This window comes from Carassius carassius, chromosome 40 (assembly GCF_963082965.1).
Source record: "Carassius carassius chromosome 40, fCarCar2.1, whole genome shotgun sequence".
Lineage (NCBI taxonomy): Eukaryota > Metazoa > Chordata > Actinopteri > Cypriniformes > Cyprinidae > Carassius > Carassius carassius.
The window spans coordinates 4,290,965-4,310,187 of NC_081794.1; the positions used below are offsets into that span (position 1 = coordinate 4,290,965).

The 19,223-nt window shown below is 39.1% G+C and overlaps 1 protein-coding gene across 9 annotated transcripts in view; it reads left to right on the top strand.

The window, feature by feature from the left end:
• The window catches only part of LOC132121990 (1-phosphatidylinositol 4,5-bisphosphate phosphodiesterase epsilon-1-like), a 92,380-nt gene extending 73,200 nt beyond the window's left edge, over positions 1 to 19,180 (top strand). For 5 of the 9 annotated variants that reach the window (XM_059531768.1, XM_059531772.1, XM_059531775.1 and 2 more), the window contains 27 exons: positions 455 to 1,124; positions 1,699 to 1,884; positions 1,963 to 2,080; positions 2,752 to 2,932; positions 4,083 to 4,205; positions 4,285 to 4,421; positions 4,504 to 4,742; positions 5,395 to 5,456; positions 5,590 to 5,755; positions 5,957 to 6,064; positions 6,148 to 6,264; positions 6,379 to 6,537; positions 7,247 to 7,376; positions 7,594 to 7,635; positions 9,517 to 9,626; positions 9,705 to 9,822; positions 10,732 to 10,863; positions 11,771 to 12,064; positions 13,238 to 13,401; positions 13,481 to 13,742; positions 14,088 to 14,206; positions 14,997 to 15,125; positions 15,432 to 15,623; positions 16,288 to 16,449; positions 16,523 to 16,735; positions 17,518 to 17,744; positions 18,950 to 19,180. In XM_059531768.1, coding sequence (XP_059387751.1) covers positions 455 to 1,124; positions 1,699 to 1,884; positions 1,963 to 2,080; positions 2,752 to 2,932; positions 4,083 to 4,205; positions 4,285 to 4,421; positions 4,504 to 4,742; positions 5,395 to 5,456; positions 5,590 to 5,755; positions 5,957 to 6,064; positions 6,148 to 6,264; positions 6,379 to 6,537; positions 7,247 to 7,376; positions 7,594 to 7,635; positions 9,517 to 9,626; positions 9,705 to 9,822; positions 10,732 to 10,863; positions 11,771 to 12,064; positions 13,238 to 13,401; positions 13,481 to 13,742; positions 14,088 to 14,206; positions 14,997 to 15,125; positions 15,432 to 15,623; positions 16,288 to 16,449; positions 16,523 to 16,735; positions 17,518 to 17,697 — 4,513 coding nt within the window. In that variant the 3' untranslated portion in view covers positions 17,698 to 17,744; positions 18,950 to 19,180. The remainder of the gene's footprint in view (positions 1 to 454; positions 1,125 to 1,698; positions 1,885 to 1,962; positions 2,081 to 2,751; positions 2,933 to 4,082; positions 4,206 to 4,284; positions 4,422 to 4,503; positions 4,743 to 5,394; positions 5,457 to 5,589; positions 5,756 to 5,956; positions 6,065 to 6,147; positions 6,265 to 6,378; positions 6,538 to 7,246; positions 7,377 to 7,593; positions 7,636 to 9,516; positions 9,627 to 9,704; positions 9,823 to 10,731; positions 10,864 to 11,770; positions 12,065 to 13,237; positions 13,402 to 13,480; positions 13,743 to 14,087; positions 14,207 to 14,996; positions 15,126 to 15,431; positions 15,624 to 16,287; positions 16,450 to 16,522; positions 16,736 to 17,517; positions 17,745 to 18,949) is intronic. The other 4 variants (XM_059531771.1, XM_059531770.1, XM_059531773.1 and 1 more) reach the window with 4 other exon arrangements.
• The last annotated feature ends 43 nt before the right edge of the window (positions 19,181 to 19,223 follow it).

Sequence of the window (19,223 nt, forward strand, 5' to 3'; positions counted from 1 at the left end):
TATTTCTGACACTAAGGCTAAGTAGTCATTAAGAGTCATGGGATCCTCTATAATGGTGCAAACCTGTGGCTGAGGTAATTATCACCCTCATTACTCTCAGGAAACAGGCTGCAGTCTTGTCTTAGACCGCAAACCTAGACCCATATCCTGACCAAGACACAGAGTAAATGAGATGCACAACCACATTTAAGCTTAAGGTGCCAACTCTGCCACAGTGCACGATTTAAAGTAATTTAATGCATGGCATTGTATTATTTTCCATAATGGCACCTAAATTTGTGTCTTTTAGGTAGACAGTGCTCTTTAATACTCTAAGCTCATGTCAACTTATTTTGCAAGACTAATATGGCATTACCTTTTCTAACACATTGAGAAGTTTTGCAGGCAGAGTTATGTTTATTTAGTCATTTGATCCTTGATTTTTGCTTCAACCGCTTCTTGTCTTTTTTTGTAGGTTTTTAGTAGGAGACCTCTCGGACTCTGAGGTAGACCCGTTTGAGCTGGCTAAGGATGTAGACCTCCAGACCACAGAAGAGGTGCGTGGACCATTTAGCCATGGAACAGAGCTCATTCCCTGGTACGTGCTCTCTCTTCAACCAGATATCCACCAGTTCCTGCTGCAGGGAGCAACAGTTATCCACTACGACCCTGAGACCCACCTCACCGCCCGCTGCCTCCTCCGTCTACAGCCCGATAACTGCTTCCTTACCTGGTCCAAGCCCCACAACAGCTGTGTCCCAGGTAGAGGAGCCAGAGGCTTCATGGGACATCCACCATCCCCAGACCACTTACCCCTGGCCCAACCTGTGCACTGCGGACTGACCGAAGGACTCCTAGACCTTAACGTGGTAAAGGCAGTGTATATGGGTCACCCTGGAGTGGATGTTAACTATGTATGCCTGCAGCACAAACTGTGTGACATGAACCCTGGCGAAAATGGTGTCACGCTGCTATATGGACTTCACACCACAGACAACAGGCTTCTGCACTTTGTGGCCCCCAAGCACACGGCAAAAATGCTGCACGAGGGCCTCCAGGAGCTGGTCAGTGCCATCAGGAAGATCAGGAAGTTTCCTGACCAGAGATTACAATGGCTACGAAAGCAGTATGTTAGTTTGTACCAGGTACATTTACATTTCCTCAAGTGCATTTATTCAATATATTTGAGAACACAGTACGAGTAGGCTGTTTAGGTGTGGAAGATGTTTTGTTTCTATTGTGATTATTTTGCTAATGTTTTTAAAATAGCGAATTGCATATTTCGTATTAAGCTCATTTATCCTGAATACATGGTAAAGATTGCAACAATTGCTATTACAACCACCATGCTATAAAACAAGTCTTGCAGGTCTTGCCACTGGTCACGCTGGTCTGGTTTGATAGTTTTAGAAGGATTTTGTGCACTTTTTAGCTGGCAGGTCAACTAGCTGAACAGCTTAAACCAACTGACCACTAGTTGGCCAGGCTGGTAGATCTGGCAAACCAGCTTAGTCTGCATTTAAATAAAAAATTTGGCACGCATGTTGTGTTCTCAATGTTGAATTATAGAAGTTCACATTGAAGGACTTTCTCATGTAACTAAACACATTCCAGTTTTGACTTTTGTTTTCCTTTAGCATAACTCTGTTAACTTATGTTTATTGTCCATTTTTTTTATTATCATTGGGTTTTATATTGCTGTAAAACTCCCTGTTCTAGGAGGATGGTAGATTTGAGGGGCCCACACTGGCCCATGCTATCGAGTTGTTCGGTGGGAGACGCTGGAATATGGGTGCTAGCGGCCCTGGATCGGCCAGCAAGAGTGCAGAGAAGGGCTCAGCCCAGAAAAACAGCCCACTGGGCATTAACTCCAATGTCAAGAAGAAGAAGAAAACCTTAGTCAGGGTAAGGAGTGAAAAACCGCCAACACAGGCTGTCCTGGCTTGGCTATATGATTTGACTAATGCACTTTTATGTTCACAGTGGGACAGTTGTGATGGAACAGATGATGAGATGTTGTCGCGCAAGACCAGGAGCTGTAAAGAGACTTTGGGGAGGAGAGAATCAGACCCTTTGGAAAGTGTTGAGCAGGAAAACGCTGGTGAGAGTTACTGAGCAATTTTTTTGACAGCTAATCTGTCCTGGGTTATAATTGTTAAAGAAATTTGAGGGTGGTATCCATTTCAGATGCTTTACTAATACTTTTTTCTCATATTTACACTGAATATACTAGTTCTGTGATGCAAATGTCTTGAAGTGCCCCTGTTATGCCATTTTTAAGTTGGCTAATATTGTTTTATGAGTCTTTATGTTAGTTTTTTCAGAAAATACATTTAACTTTACTTCATTTCTAAATGATTCATAAACGACTCCTGTGAAGCAGTTCAAAGAATCAGTCTCTCTACACCCCTCCTTTCCGTGAGCCCCCACTGCTTTGATTGGTCAGATGGCGCAGTCATTTTTGATTGGTCTGTAGAATTTGTCTACCGCATATAGCGCATGTCGGAAACGAAACGTCCATTGCCATGACAGAACGACAGCCCTGGAGACTTATCAATACATAGAAAAGATGGTATGGATTGTAGCTTACAAATTAGAGCCGGAGTCTGATGATGAAACGGTTGAAGTGGTTGATTGAAAAGACAACTTTGCAGATAGTTTATGTTCACATACAGATACATGACAGAGTGCATGAAAGGTAATAGTCGAAAAGGCATAATGGGGCACTTTAAGAGATCAGGGTCATAGTTACATGTTTGAATGTTTCCATAGAAGACTGCAGTACCTTGGGCCACCCTGGATCCCTTTCCTTATCCTACATCAGAGGCCAGTCTCCTGGATCCTCCTTATCCTCCTCCTCATCTTCCTCTGGCTCCTTTAGCACAAACAACTCCACCCCTACCCGCCCCCATTCCTCCCCCGTTCTCCCCGGTAACTCCAAAAGCCAACCAGGGTAAGGCTACTCGCTCTTTAGAAATACAAATTTAGTGCATTCCCAGAAAGCACACAGGCTTCTATTCAATTTGTTTGATGGGTTTAGCATGTTTTGATCTGTTTTTTTTTTAAAGATATTTTCAGATTTTTGTCTTCAAGAAGGATGCAACATAAAATATGCATATAAATTAACATTAAACCTGGTTTACAATGTAATTTACTTACATAATCTGACTAATTTTTAAGTAAAATAGGATAACAAGTAAGAAATCTTATTTTATTCCATGAAAGCTGGTTCCAGGTGCTTGAAGGATTTAAAGAGATAGTTCGCTCTTATATGAAATTTGTTAAATGAACAAACCCATAAAGCTTCTTGTTTATTTTTTGTCATGAATTAAGACATTTTTAATATTCTTTCATAATTTTCCATCCACTGAAAGTCTGTGCAATCAAAATTTTCATGCACATAAAAGGTATTATAGAAGTAATCCATGTGAATCATGCTGTTTAATCCAAGTCTTCTGAAAAGATACAATCACAGTACTTGATGAACAGACTTTAATTCAGGTGTTTATTCAGTGCACATCAAATATGTGATCCTGGACCACAAAACCAGTCTTAAGTGTAGATTAATCTTTTAAAAGATTGAAATTAATACATCATCTGAACTCTAGCTTTCCATTGATGTATGGTTTGTTATGATAGGACAATATTTGGCCGAAATGAAACTATTTGAAAATCTGGAATCTGAGGGTGCAAAAAAAATCTAAATACTGAGAAAATCGCCTTTGAAGTTGTCCAAATGAATTCTTAGCAGTGCATATTACTAATCAAAAATTAAGTTTTGATATATTTACAGTTGGAAATTTACAAAATATCTTCATGGAACATGATCTTTACTTAATATCCTAATGATTTTTAGCATAAAAGAAAAATCTGTAATTTGGACCCATACAGTACATTGTTTTTTTGGCTATTGCTACAAATACACCCCAGTGACTTAAGACTGCTTTTGTGGTCCAGGGTCACATATGGTTAATGTTTAAGCTCAAACATGTGAGGTGCAAGAACAAATCTCAATAGTTTCTTGCATGGTGAAAAATTAATTGTATTACTTGTCCTCAAAAAGGCCATTTTGCTTTAGAGATGCCTATGTTTGGTGTTTTTAGGGCCTGGAGCAGTCGGAGCTGGCATGGTCGAGGAAAAGGCTGCTTCAGGGGCTTTCAGGACCTCATGATCTCCGACAGCATCATGAGCTTTGTTGAATTTGTGGAACTCTTCAAGTCTTTTAGGTACAATACACCTTTCCTTCCAAAAACACTTGTGTTTTGAATTTGGATGATACTTGAAAATTTCCCGTTGTGTGCCCAGCATTCGCAGTCGTAAGGATCTGAAGGAACTGTTCGACACTTACGCCGTGCCTTGTAGTCGCTCGGGTCCTGACTCTGTCCCACTCTACACCACACTGAGGATTGATGACAAACTCACAGGATTGCAGCCGGATCTTGGTGGGCATGTGTGAATAATAAGTGTCTTTTTTTTTTCTTTTTTCTTTTTCCGATTGGTTTTACAAAGCTGATCTCTTCACAGATCTCCTAACTCGCAACGGTTCTGACCTGGGTCTTTTTATCCGCACACGTCAGCAAATGTCTGACAACCAGAAGCAGATTTCAGACGCCATCGCAGCTGCTAGCATCGTGAGCAATGGCACTGGAGTGGAGAATTCATCGCTCGGTGTGCTGGGTCTGGCCATTTCTCAGCTCAATGACTTCCTGGTCAACTGTCAGGGAGAACATCTGAGCTATGATGAGATTCTCACCGTCATACAGGTGTGTGGAAGAATTCTCTGAAAACTGATCTCAGCCAGAAAAAGTTTGATCAGACCTGTAAATGTTACTTTGAATATGACAAAGGTCATTCTTACTGTATTATAAAGCAAATTATTATGCTTGTGTTTTAATTTACAGACTCATCTTTGGATAATGAAACTATTGTTTTCTGTAAAGCTGCTTTATAGCTGAATCAAACTTGTTTCATAAATGAAGAATTTTTATGACATTGACACTTATCTAATTGAACCGAATGAACACAGAACTGACTTGAGCAGAATAATAAAGAATAATACTATTATTTTTGTAGAGCTGCTTCAGAGCAGATTTTGAATGCCTGGAAAAGACATTTTCAAGCCAACATTCAAACTTTGGTCTATTCCTCTTCATGTTATTTATGTGAATTTGTCTTGTCGGAAAAGAAAATTGCTTCAAATATCTATCAAAGTGTTTGGCATGGTTTTAAAGCTCCCAACAGTGGGTCATCATTTAACCGTTACAACATGCACAATCGATTCTTCCTTTAGTAAGAATAAGAGTCGTTGACTGACAGTTCGATATTAACGTCTTACAAGCTCATGACTCACTTTGAGACATCTAATGATATGCATGCCAGTGTAATAATATTTAATTAGTTTTTTTGTTTCTTTAGAAATTTGAGCCTTCTTCAAACATGCGTCAGATGGGGTGGATGTCCTTTGAAGGATTTGCCAGGTTTGGTTTTATTAAACATTTTTGACAAAATAATGTGGACCAGCAGTTTCAGAAACGCAATACTTTGGCAGATTTGGATAATCTGCTGTATTCATATAATCTCGTGACCGAAAGTTTAATCTACATCTCTAAGGTTCCTTATGGACAAGGACAACTTTGCCTCTAAAAACGAGGAGTCTCAAGTGAATCTGGATGAGCTCCAGTATCCGCTCTCGTACTATTACATCGAGTCCTCTCATAACACATACCTAACGGGCCATCAGCTGAAGGGAGAGTCTTCAGTGGAGCTCTACAGCCAGGTACATCTTCAGCACAGCTTCTCTGTTTATCCTGAACCTGATCCAGGGCAAAAATCATTTCACAATTCACTCCATAAATATGCTTGACGATTGCTGCTTCACATGCCGTCCTGTAGAAGTCACCTGCAAGTGAATGTTGCTGAAACCACAGCACGTGAATGATGCCTGGAGTTCACGATTGATTTATTGGTTCTGCCGCAGGTGTTGCTGCAGGGCTGTCGTAGTGTTGAGCTGGACTGCTGGGACGGGGATGACGGCATGCCTGTTATATACCATGGACACACTCTTACTACTAAGATTCCCTTCAAGGTGGTTTTAGAAATCCATACATGAAGAGACTTCTGTTAATTTTATGTGTTTTCCATTGACTGAAATGCTCTTGTGGTCTGTAGGATGTTGTCGAAGCCATTAATCGCTCAGCGTTTGTGAACTCCGAGATGCCCGTGATTCTGTCCATCGAAAACCACTGCTCTTTACCACAGCAACGCAAGATGGCTGAGATTTTTAAGGTACCTGCCTGACTTTTTTTTGTTGCTAAATCACAATTCATAAGATGTTCTCAACCTGTTTGTTTGGAAGTTTCTTGTGGAAAGTGAACATTGTTTATGTATTTTGCTATTCAGACAGTGTTTGGTGAGAAGCTGGTGACCAAGTTCCTGTTTGAGAGTGATTTTGCGGATGAGCCTTTGCTTCCATCTCCCCTGCAGCTCCGAGGGAAGATCCTACTGAAAAATAAGAAGCTGAAAGCTCACCAGGCTCCAGTGGACATTCTCAAACAAAAGGTAGATGAAGAACCAAATACCTAGATCTATTGAAACAATGCAGAATTGATTTCAAGACTATTGATTGGTTTATATACACAGTTTATCGAATTGTAGCAGCCAAACAATCAGGCAAAATTGGCCAACTAAAAAGTATTAATATAATTTTTTTTTTTTGCCTAAATGTCTTGGCTAGGCCCTGTTGTAATCTGGGGGACTTTTTTTCTTTGTACACCTAAAAAAACACCAGTGCCTGAGACACTGATATATCTGCTACACAAAACAAATACAATATAAGCTAGTTTTAAAATTTGGTGATCATTATATCACTAAATCAACCAGACCTAAAGTTGTTGAAACAAACAAAAAATGAATGCATTATAGACAACAGTATGAGCTTTTGTAAAATCAATAAAAACTACATTTGACTTGACTGGTCTGCACAGGTTTTCGAGGAAAATTTTTAAATGTCCTTGACTGAGCTGGAAATGCTACACTCTTATTGGAAAGCACAATCAAATTAACCAGAATATTTAAGAAACAAACAAACAAGGGTTAGAGAATGTGTGGAATTTAAACTGTCAATCCTGTGGAAATCTGCACTGCTTCAGAGTGGTCTTGACTAACTATTAAACATTTAGTGTCAACACATTTTATTGAGTCCATGAAAATTCCATTTAACAAATCAAGAATGAATAGTTAAGTTATTTTTTTTTTTTACTTTTAAAAGGCACATCAGCTGGCTCACATGCAGGCCCAGGCCAACAACGGCACAGTCAGTGGAACATCGCTGGGAAACAATGATGAAGAAGAAGAAGAGGAAGACGAGTATGACTATGATTATGAGTCACTGTCTGATGGTAAACATACTTTGCATTACTCAAGCCAACGTGTCCTTTATTTCAACTTGAATCGGCAGCGATTATTGGAACATTGAGTGGTATTTTCTGTTCTGTTCACTAACCCTCTCACGATCTTTTACTGTTCTCACGATGGCACCTTGTAGCATGTTGACCTTTTCCCACTCCCCCTCCTTTCTTTCATTTTCTTCCCTCTTTTTTTTCTCCTTTTTCTCAGCTGATGTCCTCAATGCTTCCACAGCCTCTTATGGCCAGGAAGGTAAACGTATTGTGTGTGTGTATGTGGGTAGTTGACACATGCAGATGGTTTAATGTTTTTTTTTTTTTTTTTTTTTAAGCTTTGCTTTTCCATTAGGCTTTTTTTTCCTCAAATTTATAAGTTAATTAAATACATGACCAGTCATTAGTGAAAATTGGGAATTAGATAAGGCATGTTTACTGATGCACTGGTCACCACTGTGCAGTTTCTACAATTTAATTTCTATTATTTGGTGAACAATTAAAATTTTAGTGGATAATTGTACGATTGTGGCCAAAATGTGTATTATTTGCTGTCCAGACAAATTATCAAAATGTATGTTAAAATAATTGGTCTAGTAGACGTAGATGTCTTGTCAACTGCCCATGTAAATGTGTGTCGTGATGTCATGTCTCGCTCTTACTGCTATATGCTGCTGGTTTGTGATGTGACTGCTTGGACTCAAAGTAGAGGAAATCAAAGCAGAATAATTGTGCTTATGTCTGAGAGCCATCAGGTGTGTGCGGTCTGCTTCTGGCATATATAAATCAGTGTTTTTTTGAGAGTTGGGTATTACGGTCAGCGTATAAACAGAACCACCCAAACTTGCTTCAACGTTTGCTTCCACGTCTTTGGCGTTTTGAAAATGGCTCGACCTTGCTTGTGGCACTGGCTCATCGGTGGGGGAAAAACAAAGCCATCTGGTTTCTCAGGCCCTGCACTGCTCCCTGTTAAAAGAGACTTTGTTCTTTCCCATACGGCTTTCCCCAGAGACTCCGCTATGTGAAATGCCGGGCATTCTCAACCTGCTTTCCTAAGCTGTGCATGCATTTGCCATGATTTTACCTTCTGAGACAAATTTCTGATTTGTTTCTGTAAAATGGAAATCTTTGATTGATTCATGAGACATCAGCGGATGACCAATGAATAGCCTTTTTGCTAAATCTCCAGTGATGTCCTGACAGTGTCTGTGGGTTGCACACCTACAGAATGACTGCTCCTGTAATCCCAATCTAATAAACGCTCAGTAGATGTGGTTACTTTTTGAGGATGTCAGAACATTGTTCATGGTTGACAAAACCAAGCCCAGTCACTTTTTACATCAAAGTCTTAGTTACCTTGAAATTCATGACCATTTTAATTGGCATATTTGCAGTATTTATAATTAATCTATGCACACATAATTTGTTTAATTAATGTGCCCAATGCAGTGTTTAATCAAAAACATCAACATCCTCTACCCTTCAAAATGACATCTCTTCTTGTCCACACTCTCAGAAAAAAAGGTACAAAAGCGGTCACTGGGGCTGTACCTTTTCAAAAGGCACACCTTCTGAGTGCAACATGAAGATGAAACAATAATTCCTAACATGTCACTCATGAAATCAACTGGGCCAATAAATCCCTGATGGATAAATCTCAAGTATAGCCCTATATCACCTGGATATAGATCACAATAGAGAAGAAAAACTGATTCTGAAGGGATAGTTCACCTCTAAATGCAAGCTCTGTCATCATTTACATTTACTGGTCTCCAATACTGTTGGGTTAAAAACATTCATCAAAATATTTTTTTCTTGTGCTCTAAAAAGGAAAGGTAATATGGTAATATAGGTTTGACATAAGTGTAAGTAAATGATGACCGATGTTTGCGTGAGAAGTAAATGCATACAGTAGTGTCAGACTACACTATTGATAAGTCTTTCTTTACTTCTCTCAAATATGACTGCTTCACCTTTATGTGCTTTTGGAAAAATTTTTTATTTTTTTTGTATTTAGATGGAATTGTTCTCATTTATTATTTCTTTATTTGTTTTTGTAAATCACATGATGTGTTTTGGCTGAAGAAATTTATCTTTGGGTCATTGTAGAGAAGTTTCTTTGTGTTTTACATTTCTGCAGACAATATTCTGGACGACAAACCTGAAGGCAAGTCATCCACTGAGAAACTTCAGTATGAGTCTAATGATGAGATGCCCAAGCGGTTTAAGAAAGCGGGAAGCAAAGGAAAGGTCTGTACAGAACTGTAATGATAAACATTTGAGATCTTTTCTACCTCAATACATACTTGATCTGTGATGTTTGTACAGATGTTTGATATGGAGCTAGGAGAGGAGTTCTACCTGCCCCAGAATGAGAAGGAGAGCAGACAGATCGCTCAAGAGCTCTCCGATCTGGTCATCTACTGTCAGGCTATCAAATTCCCAGGTTTACATCTTATTTCTTTATTATACAAGCACAATGACAAAAGTTTGTAGTTCACTCTGCCTCTGGGAATATGCTGTTTTCAGTTGATTCATGACTTTATAAAACTTCACTAAACAGTATTTATAGCATTCTTCCCATCAAGCAATCACAATAACCTACTCTACATGAACATCAGAAGGTACAGCATGTTGAAAGAAACAACTCATTAATAACTGTGAAGGTGTTAAATAAAAGAGCTTGTAAATATACATATTGCATTTATCTGGAAAGCCATTCAATGCCCATAGCAAGCTTTTATTACAGACATCCTTTCAATGTTTATATTTCAGCAATAAATTGCAGTAGAATCATAATTATATTGTGATAATTATTGAATATAATTTAATAATTAATGAATTGTTAAAAAATAAATTTTTCTCCAAAAATGAAAATATATTTCAGTGCATCACTACATGCAATTTTTGTGTGGCTTACTTATAAAGTGATTTGTACATGCAATTCACAACTGACAAAGACCCAATGTGTTGACTAGCAAAAGTACAGTAGATGCAACCTCTTAATGGGCGACTGCACTGTGCTGAGAAAGCTACTTTACAAATGTAGCCTCACAGGCCACAAGTAGCAACGCACTTCAACTACAGTTTAAATTTATAATAAGCAACACTTCATCTATTGCTTATTTTTGCTACAAGGCTAATGTAAGCTGCTGTAGAATTTGCTGAATTAGATAAAAAAAAAAAAAAAGAATGGGCAAATTAGATTCAGGTGTTTGCCTCTACTGGAAACTGTAATAGTCCCAGAGGCGAGCCTTGAACAAACAAACATAATCAAACTCTTGAGTTCTGGAAAAGCATATACCCTGCAGCCGTGACCTTACATATGTGTTTTTATTGTGTGCGTGGGAACTAGGCCTCTCCACCCCTTCTCCATCAGGCTCTGGAAGGGGAAAAGACAGAAAAAGCCGGAAATCCATCTTTGGCAGTGCTCCTGCACGCGGGTGCCCCGGGGAGCCTGTGACGTTAGTCCGAGCTCCAGGGAAAGGTACAGCCGCCTCGGTTTTGCACAGAACTGTGCACAGGGCACGCAGGAAATAGAACACCCACTTAGAGCACCCATGGGAAAAGGGCTCTCAAGTTTTCCATTATACTGAAGTCCCTCGAAAGCACATAAAAATGCCTTTCTGCAGATTATTTCCATTGGCTGACTGTATGAGAAAACAAGCATATGCTTTTTGAAGAGAAGCACTTTTGAAGGGCAAGTGCTTCTTTGAATTAAATCTGAAATTGATAACTTCCTACCTTCTTAACAGTTCACCTTAAATAAAAAATCCTGTCAGAATTTACTCATCCTTATAATGTTCCAAATCTTTATGACTGACTTTTTCTGTACAACACGAAAGAAGAAAATTTGAAACATGCGCTAGTTCGTCTTTTCCATGCATTTGCAATCATTGGAATATTATAAGCTTGAATCCTATAGGTCATGTTTTACTTTTGCACAAAATCTTTGATAAATCCTTGCCTGACAGTAAAGAATACCTTATTATTTCATCAATCATCTATGATGTGTTTTCCAGTAGCTGTTTAGAATCAGAACTAGCGATGCCAGATTAACGAATAAATCACTGTTTTGATCAAATCATTAGAAAGAAGTTTATAAAACTAATCTATATATTTTAAAGTTTTTATTTTTAAAATGAACAACCACATGCAAAACTCCGAAGCATGCTGTAGTGGTGATAAGGACATGACTTACCCCCTTCTACAAACATGCTCTGTTTCTGCTTTTGCCTGTTTGCCAAATTGCATGTGACTCAGCCTCATACTGTAACTATCTCATGCTGCTTAGTTTCACTTTTAAACAGTTTCTCTGAAAGACATTTTTAGGTCATTTCCACTTGTTGCAATATCAACTTAATATAAAATCAGTGTTCTTGTTTCTTCTGCAGCCTGTCTGGAGGGCGTTCGAATGAACTGGGAGGAACAAACATCACTAACTCTGAGCCCGAGCACCTCTCTCAGCTCCATCATCCGCACACCCAAATGCTACCACATCTCCTCTTTCAATGAGAACGCTGCAAAGCGTCTGTGTCGCCGCTACTCCCAGAAACTCATCCAGCACACCAGCTGCCAGCTGCTCCGCACGTACCCTGCAGCTACACGCATCGACTCCGCAAACCCCAATCCTCTCATCTTCTGGCTTCACGGAATCCAGCTGGTCGCCCTCAACTATCAGACCGACGGTAAAGAGCGTGATCTCCTGCTCAGGACAGGAATTAAGCCAGTGTAAATGCTAGTGACCGACTGATATATTGACCATGCTGATCAGTCAGGCCATTTTTATAGTGTTTCCCTGAACAGAAAACATCCAAAATACACTTTTAAGGGTTTATTTTATTGGACTTTATCTACATTAGTCAACATTTGAAGTCAATCAGAAAAGTTAAAGACAAGAACGGATATTTTTTTGGTTTTAGGACAACTTTGATGAGAGTTTTTTTTGATCTACTTCAAATGTTGACTACTGTATTTGTGTCATTTCTGATACATTTTTCAAACCGATTGCACTGGGCCAGAAATCTCCACTTCAGCAGCACTTACGTACTTATCTATTTTTGTGAAGATTTTCACAGAGGGGTTTGTTCATATAATTTGACTGACTTATATCATATTTATTATTAAAAAGCATAGTGATTTTTCCCCCCTGGGGCTGTTGGCCATATTTTTAATTCATGGTATAATAAACAGATCCCCGAAATCCCCTTTGTAAAAACCTTTGACTTATATATCACCAAAATGAAACAATAATTTTGCACCCAACTTCAGATTTGTGCATATTTAATTAGATAATAATTTACCTCATTCACCTGGAATGTCTTGCCTAAAGAGATCATTCATTAAATTAAGTTAAACCAATAAATAATACATCAATTATTAAATATAACCATTTGTTTTGTAGTATTCCAGGAAAACAGCAGTTTTTATTTGAAATATTTTTATTTCTTTTATACACCAATAAAATAAAAAAATATTGTGTTTTGCTTTTAAACTATACACATGAACACCTTTCCATGTAGCAGGAAAAAAACAGAAAGAGAAAGACAGAAGAAAAAAAACCCAGCCTCTCAGTATTTTACATTGATATTCTATTCCTCCTCTTTTCTTTTCTTGTCTTTTATTCGCACCTTTCCACGTCCTTTTATACACCATTTCACCTAGATAATACACTTGTATTTTTGTGTGGAGTTTAATTTTTTATTTACTGCCTTTAAATTGAAATCTGTAATCCCATGTAAATCAACTATCTATACATATATTCAAATGTGATGATGAGCGTTTTTCTAACAGAATTATTTCAAGAATTCAGTCAATTTTGTGAGAAAATGATTGGATGTGGCTGGATTTCTCTCCTCTAGACCTGCCCATGCAGCTGAACGCGGCTCTGTTCGAGGCTAATGGTCAGTGTGGTTATGTGCTGAAGCCTCCGGTCCTGTGGGATCGAAGCTGCCCTCTCTATCAGCAGTTTTACCCTCTGGATCGAGACCTGGAGAACTTGACCCCCACACTATACACTCTCACTGTAAGTATCCCGCATTTGTTTAGTGTTATACCTACTCTTATCTGATCTAACAGACATGAATTCATTACTGTGTGCACAGATTGTGTCGGGACAGAACGTGTGTCCGGGAAACTCAAACGGCAGTCCCTGTGTGGAAGTGGAGGTGTTGGGTATGCCGGCAGACAGCTGCCATTTCCGCACCAAGCCCATTCACCGCAACACACTCAATCCCATGTGGAACGAGCACTTCCAGTTCCACGTGCACTTCGAGGATATGGCGTTTCTGCGCATCGCTGTCGTGGAGAACAACAGTTCACAGGTCACCGCTCAACGGATACTGCCCCTCAAAACCCTCAAACCAGGTCAAGAGCATTGTGTGATTACTTCTGGACTGATTCTTGATGTTTGATCACTGCACCATGCTTTATAGATGATCTTCAGAATCTACATTTTTTTGTTTTGTACTGTAATACTATTTCACAGTATTAGCGTTTTTACTGGCTTCATTAAAAATATTTACGTATATATATATATATTATATTATAAAATATTAAACCTTTTTTTTACTGTCTATTGTCTGTCAACAATTGTTGGATGATAATTTATGCCTTCAGATTACTCCATTTGATCATTTACTGTATTGATTGTTGATTATATACTGTAAAACATTGTCTGATATTTTGTTTGGTTTCTGTGAATTATTCCAGGCTACAGACACCTGCAGCTGAAGAACCTGCACAACGAGTCTCTGGAGATCTCTAGTCTGTTCATGTTCAGCCGCAGGACGGAGGAGAGCCCCACCGGAGGACCGCTGCCTGCGTCTGTGGTGAGAGCGCATTCATAAAGCACACAGCCGCCAGGATCTCACGCACATGTTTGTGTTACATGTAGTACTAGTGGAACTAGACAGTGTTTACATTGATGATTCCTCTGTATGTGCCTCACAGTCTCACAGGGGAGTGGCCAGCATGTTTGAGAAGAAAAAAAACATTGTGTGGATATTTCTGATGTTTTTAAAACTCTGGAATGTGCTGCATTCCTCTCCCTCGGTCCCTGTCATCCCAGTGCAGCCTAGTTTCAATAAAAACAGGAAATAATAAAGACAGCTACTGTATACAGAAGTGCCATGCTCATTCAAACTGGAAAAATACTGAAAAAAATTAAGTGAAAACAGTTCCAGGAGAAAAGAAATGTTTGTATCCATCTGGCTTTGAGACTATTTTCTCTCGGAAATTGCTGGTAAATGTCATAATGAAAAGAAACAGCCAGTAACAATTAAACGTGTTTGAAAAAGTATATACTGGAGTAAATTTTAATTTTAGTGTATTTGCATGTTAAAAATTATTAAAAACAACAGTGTTTTTGTCTGAATTGCTGTGGCTGTAGTAGTTTAACTGTTATACCCGTGTAAAGTGTATTTTCTCTTGCTGGTGTTGTTGCAAAAATACAACAGGTGCATGACACTCCTGACTGTGAACAATTTAGATTAAATCATTTGATTAATTTAACTGTCAGGAGTTGTTTAATAGCTCTGAAACAGTATTAATAACCTGCTCTTTTGTTTATTAGTCATGTAGAAAAAAGCGAACTCTGTTGTCATTTTGTTGTTCTCTCAGCTGTTCAGCACGGAGGAAAGACAAGCCGCCCAGCAGCACAAAGTGACAGTGCATGGAGCTCCAGGCCCAGAACCCTTCACCGTAATCTGTGTTAATGAATACACCACGGCCAAGCAGCTCCTGGACTCTGTAAGTGTCAGCGCAACAGAACCGAGCCAGTTTAGACGGGCTAGCACACACCACAACACTGTTCAGTGCAATGAACCAAAGGTCAGGGAGCAACTACTGCAGATGCTGCAGTGGAAGCACTCTGTGTGTGGTCAGAGTTCTCTTGGAGTTCTTGAGAAGTTGTTTTTATGAGTTCTGAAATTCTGTTTCGGGTTAACCCTGGAAGTTCATGATTGTCATCCGTTCTCTCGTTAGGAACAAGCTTCACATGCATCACATCATCCCTCAGCACATAAACACGTGTTTAAATAGTCTCTTTCTTGCCAGTTGTTTCCCACTACCTCCTTCAACTACTTCCTGATGGAGGAGAAAATGCCTCTGAGCAAGGAGAAGAGCGAGTCGAAGAGAGCGCCCCAGCAGCGTCCCCTAGCGAACGACGAGCGGCTCCTGAGAGTCACTCACAGCTGGCAGCCGCAGGAGGGATGTGTGGGCAGAATATACCTGAAAACCAAGGAAGAGGTTTGTGCTTGCTCTCATTTCATCACATTTCTAAGGGCCAGTCCTGTTATGCAGTACCTATTTGAGTTTATAACTTTTGAAAGAGGAATAAACAACCACTGAAAAGTTTTGGGTTGGTACGATTTTTTAGCTCTTATGCTCACCAAGGCTGCATTCATTTGATAATAGAAAAGCAATAAAAACAATTATTTTGTGAATTGTTTTTACAATTTAAAATCAATCATTGCTCCAGTCTTTAGTGTCTCATGATCCTTCAGAAATAATTCTAATATGCAGATTTGCTGCTTATGACACTTTTATTAGTTTGTTGAAAACAGTTTTTGGTTAACTGGTTTTCAGTGTTCCCAAGAATATATTTTTGTTGACAATTTGAAGAATCTGTCAGTTTATTATGAGACATTCCAAATTTTACGTCAGAAGCATCCAGCGATGTGAGACAAACGACAACATTCAGCTTATTCAAAATACACCCCAAGTTTAGGATATTAGGATAAGAATGGACCCAAAAATAACCCAAAATGATTTCCAATATCACTGGAAAACATAAATGTAACCCATAACGACAGTGACTCATACAGACTTCATAGAAGATCCACACCCATTCGTTTTGTTTAGTCCTCCAACATTTGATTCTTGATGTGTTGCTCCCCCTGCTGGCTGATAGCAGAACATCAGTGAGACGAATGCAGTGATGGAGGGGGTGGAGGAGGTGAGCAGCGGAGAGGACGACACGTTCCTGGTGCAGGTTCATGATGTTTCTCCTGAGCAGCCTCACACTGTCATCAAAGCCCCGCGTTACAGCACCGCCCAGGACATCATCCAGCAGGTCTGCTTCACTCAAAGATCTCATCCCTGTCATGTTAATATCAGAAAATCTAAGCCGCTGTGGTCTGTTGTAGACTCTGAGCAAAGCCAAGTACTCTCTGAGCATCCTGAGCAACCCTAACCCATGTGACTACGTCCTGATGGAGGAGCTCACTAAAGACGCGGCTGGAAAGAGATCCTCCTCGGGTAAACCGTGCCAGCGTGTGCTGCAGGACCACGAGTGTGTGTTCCAGGCTCAGAGCCGCTGGAAGGGAGCTGGGAGGTTCATCCTCAAACTCAAGGAGCAGGTAAAAACTTATTCATGTGAAGCACAAGCACAAAACATGCTTATCCCCAAACTGAAGGAACACTAGCATTCAAACTTTTGGGATCAGTGTGATTATTTTTTTTCTAAATCTGTTATTTGATCGAATATACATGAACACAGTAATATTGAAAAAGTGAAACTATTTTCTATGCAAAAAAAATTACTCCTGTCTTCAGATTCACATGATCCTTCAGAAATCTTTCTAATATGCTGATTTGCTGCTCAAGAAACATTTCTGATTATTATCAAAGTTGAAAACAGATAAATATGTGTGTGGAATTTCTTTTTAGACATGTTTTTTAATTTATTTAATGAACAGGGACATTTATTTTAAAAGTAGTTTTTTTTGTAACAAATGTATTTGTTCAGTTTATGGCATCCTTATTTATTTATTTATTGTCTAAAACATCTCATCGACTCCCTATTTTTGAATCGTATTTTACGGTCTTTTTTTCTTTCTTTAATTTCCATACATTTTTCTATCATTGTTGATTATTGAATCATTTGTTGTGTGTATGTGTGTAGATTGCATTAAAAGACACATTTATACATCTTTATAAAATAAAATTTTTAAATTGTGTAGATTTTAGCATATTTTAGGATTAAAAATATTATATTAAAAAAAAGAATGTTTCCTATAGACATGTTTTTTAGAAAACCTTTTATAAGGCCTAAAACTTTATTTGTGTTAAGTAAATTTGTATATATACTGTGATTGATAGAATGATTGATTTCATTATTCAAACCCGAACTGTCTCTCAGATCGCCCGTGAGGACAAGCGGAGGGGCGTGTCTTTTGCCAGTGAGTTACGGAAGCTGACGGGTCGGAGTCGGAGCTTGACTGTGAACACGAACGGCTCAGCGGCTCACGAGTCGACACACAGTAAGGAAGAGAAGGGTGCATGTCCCAGCATGGTGCCTCTGCCAGAGGCCTCGCAGTGAAGGAACGCTCTGCAGTGTGTGTGTGCAGTGCATGGAGCTCTCACGAGGTACTAGACACTAACACACAACATATTACACAGTCAGTCTGAAATCAGACAGATTGCTTACTTGGACACATTCAACTGGTGTCCAGAAATGAAAATTTGATGAACATAGATGAACATTTGGAGAAATGTAGCATTGCATCACTTGCTCATCAATGGATCCTCTGCAGAGAATGGGTGCCGTCAGAAAGAGAGTCCAAACAGCTGATAAAAACATCACAGTAATCCACAAGCAATCCAGTCCATCAATTAAAATCTTGTAAAGAGAAATCTGTGTGTTTGTAAGAAACTAATTCAAAAACATTAAGAAAAGCCCAAACAGTTCAAAACATTTATAAAGTATGTTGGTGGACAGCAGGGGATGAACATTTACACTGGACATTATCAACTTGTGTTTTGGCCAGAAGTTACAGTTTAAAGTTAAAAGTGATGGATTTGTTTCTTACAGACATGCAGCTTTTCACTTCACAAGACATTTGTTGATGTTCTAGAGTTGTGTGGATTATTGTGATGTTTTTATCAACTGTTTGGACTCTCATTCTGACGGCACCCATTCACTGCAGAGCATCCACTGGTGACCAAGTGATGGAATTCTATTTTTTATACATTCTGTATTTAATTGTATATATTCTAAATCTGTTCCCATTAAGAAACATTGAAATGTTCATTTTGTGTATGATTTAGTCTAGGTTTGATTTTTGTATGGTATCCCAGATGCAGAGGTGACTGCTGGTTGATGTCTGCTGTTGTTTATCTGTCATTAACTAATGTTATTAATTAACAGTGCACCATGTCTTTACCACCAGTGGAAAAATGATTAATAGCATGTAATATTTAATAGACTTCAATCAAGAGTTGACACCGTACACAGTTTGCTGCAAATGAATATGAGCCTGTTAAACTTTAGACAAAAATTAGACGGAACCTTAGGAGCTCAAGTACATCTGAAAACACTGCATGTCTGTTCCTCACAGCCTCACTTTGATTCATGTCAACCGATACTGAAGACGGGAGTAAAGATGCTGAAAATTCAGATTTCCAACAGAAAAAACTTAGCGTATTTTAAATTGTAATAATATTTCACAATATTAACATATTTTTGATCAAATAAATGGCGTCTTGCTGCACGTAAGAGACTTGTTAAACAATTTTTGGAATGACATGAGGGTGAGTCATTAATGATAATTTTCATTTTTGGATGAAATCAGATTCTCTGTCGATGGAGATGAAGGCCTGGATGGCTGAGGGACACTCAGGTTCTCGGAGCGATCCCACCCCTGCCCCGTCCCCCTGGACCCTACCACTGCTGAGGAACTGGAAGCTGCACAAATGAGTCCAGACCCGAGCAGCACCTCCAGTGTTCACTGAGACACAGTCCAGCCTGACGGCCCCCTGAGCTCGTCCCGTGCAGAACACGATGACCTGCTGATGGGTCGAGGACGGCGATGAAGGCAGTTTCTCCTCACTTCTGTACTTTTTTCC